Source organism: Copadichromis virginalis, linkage group LG18, assembly GCF_057382275.1.
Source record: "Copadichromis virginalis isolate Kocher_CV1m ecotype Utaka linkage group LG18, C_Virginalis_male_GT1.1, whole genome shotgun sequence".
Lineage (NCBI taxonomy): Eukaryota > Metazoa > Chordata > Actinopteri > Cichliformes > Cichlidae > Copadichromis > Copadichromis virginalis.
This window is the reverse complement of record NC_140635.1, coordinates 29,728,898-29,735,406: the sequence shown is the minus strand read 5'-3', so window position 1 is coordinate 29,735,406 and position 6,509 is coordinate 29,728,898. Positions and strand designations below refer to the sequence as shown.

Here is a 6,509-nt window from a genome sequence, read left to right as displayed (position 1 = left end):
GTCTGGTTTTTATTGACCTTCATGCTTCTTCTCATCATAGACTATCAAGACTCCTGCCAGACCAGGAATCTGTCCATCACCACTGCAAACAAGAAGGGGCTCAGGGCACCTTATGTAATGACACATCATGCCTAAACCTTCTACCAGTAGCTGCTACCACAGACCTCACTACTGTCTTGCTGTCATCATTCATGTCTTTCATCACCCTCACACTCTTCTCTTTTACTTCTGACTTCCTCATGCAGGACCACAGTTCCTCTCCTCGCCGGAGGAGGGCCCGGGTAATAGAGACATTTCATTGTGGGCGGTGCCGAAGCTTTCGTAACAAGTTTCAGAATCAAAGTGTGTTGTGGTGTTGGTGCTCGTACTGCTGGTGTAAAAGGTTTTAAACGAATTACGGTACGCTGTGGGCTACATATAACGCAGGCTAAGGTCAGACTTTTCTTTATGAACTTTATTTATGCCTCAGCAACTCGCTAGTTTATGCTAGCTAAGAGTATGTTAGCTAGCACTCTGCTGTCGTGGTTGCTAGCTGTAGCTTGAACGAGTACAAACAGCAAGTGCTATATTTCTGTGAGTAGCTACCAAGCTTCTAATCATTTAGCAGGCTACAAGTTGGTGAAAGCTCCGCCAAGCTGTGCTCGATTTGTCAGGTGATTAGGAAAGGTAGTCGAGCGCAGATGAAATCGATATGACCGCTTATCAGCTGGAGAGTTTTGTTACAGTAGAAAACCGACTGCTGGGAAATATAATAAGAGAAATGCCCTGTCACTGTCACTAACTCTCTTATGTTTGCTCAAAGCTTAAGCTTTTGAATACCGGATTAATGGTTTGTCATTATAAAATAGTGAGCAATAGAAAATAATTTTTAGCCACATTACTAAAGCGGGAAACAGAAAATGTTAATTTTAAGAAAATTTAAACAGTCCACTCTGCCAAGATAATGAAATTAACTGTTCATTTCATTTAAAATTTCTTTTTTTAAAAATGTATTTAATTCTTTGTACATTTTTGCAGATGGCTTCAGCTCTGGCAAACAGGGCAATAGGAGCCATCATGGGATCAGCAGTGGCAGATGCTGCAGGTATTAATAGTGTCACACTTGTTTTACATTGATGATCTATGAAAGTAATCATGCTTGTGTTTAATAACTGGAAAGACAGTTTTTATAGGGGACTAAAATGCTGTTCTGTGAAACACTCAATATCACCATACTACTTCCATGGCAGGGTTAGTTTAGTGGTGCACCTGATTAATTGATCATCACAAGTGTGAGCACCTCAGGCACCTCAAAATTGGATCATGCAACAAGACAATGATCCAAGGACAGCAGCAAATCTCTTTAAAAAAAAAAAAAAAAAATCGCTGGAAAAATAAAAGAATCCACGTGTTGCGATGGGCCTGTCAAAGTCCAGACCTCACCCTGATTGCAATTCGATTATGGGACCTTAAGAGAACTGTGCATAAATGAAAACAGACATCAATGAACTAAATCAATTTTGTAAAGAAGAGTGGGCCAGATTTCTTCCACAACAATGTGAGAGACTGATAAACTCTGTCGCCTGTCAAATCTGTCAAGACTATAACTTTTGAGCTGCCATAAGGTTAGCAGGTATCTTTCAGCTGAGCTGAGAGCTTCCTGGTTTGAGTTGAGTACTCAGATCTTCAGGTTGTACGAGTAGAAGTGGATTTTCAGTCCGTCCTTATTTTTAACACATCTCCTTAGGTTTTGAGTAATGTCAAGGTTCAGAGTGTAATTATCTTGTCTCTTGCAGCACAGCCTCTCCACTGGGTGTACGACCTCCAGAAGTTAAAGGGGATCCTGGCTCTGAATCCAAACCCAGAATTCCACCCTGAGTCCGCTAACCCTTTTTACAGGAGGGAGACTGGCAAGCAGAGTTGCTATGGAGACCAGGCATATGTCCTGCTGGAGTCCCTGTCTGAATGTGGAGGTAGTGCTGCTGACTTTATCCCTAAAATTAAACTAAACTTACATTTCTATAGGTCATAGTAGGTTTCAGATTACTACTATCTACAGCAAGCGCAGTTATGCAGTTGATTCAGTTTGTTTTTTCTGTTTGTCAGTAGAATTATTGATAAAGTTATGGATGGATTTGCTTTAAATTCTACCAGAAGTAGCACTTGGTCCAACATAAAGGGATTAACTAGAACTGGACACATGAAATTGCCTCATATCTGTACAAGTGATATAAGGAAAATAGAAGAAAGTGGGCTGTCCTCAAAGAAATATTACGCATTACTCTAGAGCCACATAGTCTACATGCAGGGACTCGGTTCGTGCAGTGTGTAGGGAATTTTCACACACTGTCTAAGATGCCTGATCTCTCTGACCAGGTCTAAACATTGATGACCTGAAGCAGCGCACACTGAAAGTTTTTGGGCCAGGATCAGAGTATGACACGCCCGTCAATGATCCTTACAGAGAGAGGGGAGGTAAGAGAAATCTTGGAGATATCCCTGAGGTCCGTTACCTTTTTGACAAAATATGCAATTTGGACTTCTGCAGGGCCAAGACCTCAGCTGCCCATCGATGGGCCGTGGAGACATGCAAGTTTAAAGAGCTTCCTGAAGAATGTGGATGCAGGCAAAGAGGAGACGGGTAAAGCTTCTGAAATTATTCACAGTTTGACGTTATGAAGACAAACATCTCTAACCTAAATATGTGCTGGTTTCCTTCAGGTTGTGAGAACGACTGTCAGATTGATGGAATAGCCAAACTGGCTCCTATAGTGGCTTTTTATGCAGGACAGCCCGATATGCTGGAGAAGGTGGAACAGGCCATCCGTGTCACCCAGAACAATGATGAATGTGTGGCAGAGACTCTAGCAGCAGCGAGGTCAGGACATCTTCCAGCACACCAGTTTCACTTATTTACACATGTTGGATTAGAATTGGCTATTTAAGGGTTAATAATAAAACTTAGTTTTTAACCTGGAAACCACAATAGACTATTAGATCTGGTAATTAAAATTGGGCATAATAAGAAGTATTTGGAGCAGAGAGTATAAAAATAGAGAAGAGAACACATTTCACATTTTAATAAACTGATCAGCCACATGAAAGCTGAGTGTCTCTAAAGATCATTCCAGTTTGGCTGCATGGTTGATTACACCTTTCTCTGTAGTGAGGCAAAATCAGAACACATACACTCAACAAAAATATAAACGCAACACCTTTGTTACTGCTCCCATTCCCCATGGGATGGACGTAGAGACCTAAAATTCATTCCAGATACACAATATAACCATCCCTCCCAAACAGTGGTCACAAATCAGTCCAAATGTGTGGTAGTGGGCACATCTGCTATATTGAGATAATCCATCCCACCTCACAGGTGTGCCACATCAGGATGCTGATCTGACATCATGAGTAGTGCACAGGTGTACCTCAGACTGCCCACAACAAAAGGCCACCCTGGAATGTGCAGTTTTGTCTCACAGCAAAATGCCACAGATGCCACAAGCAATGAGGGAGCGTGCAATTGGCATGCTGACAGCAGGAATGTCAACCAGATCTGTCGCCCGTGCATTGAATGTTCATTTCTCAACCATAAGCCGTCTCCACAGGCGTTTCAGAGAATATGGCAGCACATCCAACCGGCCTCACAACCGCAGACCTCGTGTAACCACACCAGCCCAGGACCTCCACATCCAGCAGGTTCACCTCCAAGATCGTCTGAGACCAGCCACCCAGACAGCTGCTGGAACAATTGGTTTGCACAACCAAACAATTTCTGCACAAACTGTCAGAAACCGTCTCAGGGACGCTCAACTGCATGCCCGTCGTCCTCATCGGGGTCTTGACCTGACTCCAGCTCGTCGCCGTAACAGACTTGTGTGGGCAAATGCTCACATTCGATGGCGTCTGGCACGTTGGAGAGGTGTGCGCTTCACGGATGAATCATGGTTCACATTGTTCAGGGCAGATGGCAGCTGAGAATGTCCCAGTTCTTGCATGGCCAGCATACTCACCGGACATGTCACCCATTGAGCATGTTCGGGATGTGCTTGACCGGCGTATACGACAGCGTGTACCAGTTCCCACGAATATCCAACAACCTCGCACAGCCATTGAAGTGGAGTGGACCAACATTCCACAGGCCACAATTGACAATCTGATAGACTCCATGCGACGATGTGTTGCACTGCATGAGGCAAATGGTGGTCACACCAGATACTGACCGGTTCTGGGTCCCCAGACCCCCAATAGCGCAAAAAACTGCACATTCCAGGGTGGCCTTTTGTTGTGGGCAGTCTGAGGTACACCTGTGCACTACTCATGATGTCAGATCAGCATCCTGATGTGGCACACCTGTGAGGTGGGATGGATTATCTCAATATAGCAGATGTGCCCACTACCACACATTTGGACTGATTTGTGACCACTGTTTGGGAGGGATGGTTATATTGTGTATCTGGAATGAATTTTAGGTCTCTACGTCCATCCCATGGGGAATGGGAGCAGTAACAAAGGTGTTGCGTTTATATTTTTGTTGAGTGTATTTAATACTGTTCTACAAAGATGTATAAAGAAAAACATAAAACGGAAATGCTCCACACTGACTTCTTTTCCCAGGTTTCTGGAACATTTCATCCTGAATGGTCCAGATCCAAAAGCCTTGGACGCGGTGCTCAATCAGCTGAATGACCCAAACAGAAAGCAGCCTCAAGATTTAGACAAAGCAGTCATCGGTACGTGAGGCCAGCAGCATATTTCCTTCCCTGTGTTAAAGTCATGAGACCGACTCATGTGATCAAAGAGTTTATTTTACCTTATTCTCTGAAGGTTCAGTTCCAATGTGACATAATGATGATAGGATAAAGAGATATGCAGAGAGTTATGTTTAGTATTTTAGTTAACATCTCATCTTATGTGTGACTCACTACTGCACCCTCTCTGCCTGATTTCAGGACACATCCACCAGGTGAAGGAGAATTTATCCAAAACTCCGCAAGAGCTGATCCCCTCTGTCTTCACAAATGCATGAGGTATCTTTGATAAGCTCCTTCAACCTCTGCCATCAGTGTAGTCCTTAACAGTAACGTGGTAAAAAAGCGGTATGTGTAATTTGGATAGCTGTGAGACAAACCAGGAAAAATGCCTTCATGCCATTCACATCTGCCTCTGATGTTTCAGGTTTGCCCGGTGCGTTCCAAGCCGCGCTGCACGGAGTCCTGACAGCCACTCGCTATGAGACGGCTGTCAGAGACACCATGAGCTGCGGGGGATGCACCTGCAGCAGAGGATCCTTCATAGGAGCCTGTCTTGGGGCTCAGGTGGGGCTGTCTGCTAATCTAATATATTCACATGCACATATTTTAAGTTTGATTTATGAAATGTTCTGTTCTCATTTTTCTAGGTCAGACTTGAGGGAATCCCGGAGTCCTGGAAGTCCAAGACCCTGCAATACGACTTGGTGTTGGAGCATACCAAGAAGATAACCAAACACCTGTCGGCGTAATGCCTTTTAAGAAGGCTTAGAGAGAACGGTGTGACAAACTGTCGAGCTTTGACAGAACAGCGAATGATGGTTCCTGTTTAAATGTCTGGATGGCAGGAGCCAGATGTTTTTGTTTCTGTTAAAGTAAAACAGGTTGTTCACATGTTCTGTGAGAAGATATGGTAAAGATCATCATTATTTTAAAAATGAATTACTATTTAAATTACTATTTCTGGACTACATACGTGTCATTTAAGCATTATTCATATTGACAGTGCGATTTGTGGTCCAACACAAAATATAGGAGTTTAGAGAAAAAGAGTCCATGCACCACAGTTTTTGCAAATGATGTTTTTCCAATATCCAATACTGCATTTATGTAAAGCCACAAGTTGTATGAAGAGCCCATAAACTTCAGCAAGCACATCAGAGATGCAAAGGCCATCAATAAAAAGACAAATAATACCTTCCTTTATTTATTTTACAGTGTGCTTTTATAACTCACACATCTGTCTTTCCTTTTAGTATTGAATGAAAATTTCCTTTGAAGCTGAAATAAACTGCTGTACTTAGCCTTCCAGTGCCAGTATCATAAAATTAATAAAACATTAACAGGAGCTGATTGTATGAGTGTACTGAGATTCCATGTTCCACATGGAGGTCACATTTTTCTTTTATGTAATTTAAAAAATTTCAGCAGCTCGAGCGTGGATTTCATTTACACCAGATGAATATTTTGTAATCTCTTTTAAAATCTATAACCACACCAAATTAGTTAATAAAACAGGACGCTGTGTGAAATGTAATTAAACACAGAATGCACTGATTTGAAAACTGCATAAACCCACATTTTATTCACAGAACACAGAGAACATATGAAATGTTTAAACTGAGAGGATGTGCCATTATAAGACAAAAATAAGGTTTTAAATTTGATGACAGCAGCATGTCTCAAAAAAGGGTAGGCATGAGGACAACAAAAGACTGGAAAAGTAGGTGGCACTGAAAAGAAACGGGTAGAGGAACATTTTGGAACTAATTAAGTTAG

General features: G+C 42.4%; 1 protein-coding gene across 3 annotated transcripts; it reads left to right on the top strand.

Moving 5' to 3' along the window:
* The first annotated feature begins 258 nt into the window (after positions 1-258).
* Positions 259-6,033, top strand: LOC146688255 (crystallin J1A-like). Of its 3 annotated transcripts, none has more exons than XM_085439448.1 (10): positions 280-399; positions 1,018-1,084; positions 1,776-1,952; positions 2,356-2,454; positions 2,528-2,620; positions 2,701-2,857; positions 4,597-4,712; positions 4,932-5,009; positions 5,158-5,297; positions 5,381-6,033. In XM_085439448.1, exons 2-10 carry the CDS (start codon positions 1,018-1,020, stop codon positions 5,480-5,482), a joined length of 1,029 nt encoding a protein of 342 aa, XP_085295574.1. In that variant the 5' UTR covers positions 280-399; the 3' UTR covers positions 5,483-6,033. The 3 variants fall into 3 exon arrangements, with proteins under 3 accessions (XP_085295575.1, XP_085295574.1, XP_085295573.1); XM_085439447.1 differs by having other exon boundaries at positions 280-432; XM_085439449.1 differs by lacking the exons at positions 4,597-4,712; positions 4,932-5,009; positions 5,158-5,297; positions 5,381-6,033 and adding an exon at positions 3,588-3,972 and having other exon boundaries at positions 259-432.
* Positions 6,034-6,509: the final 476 nt, after the last annotated feature.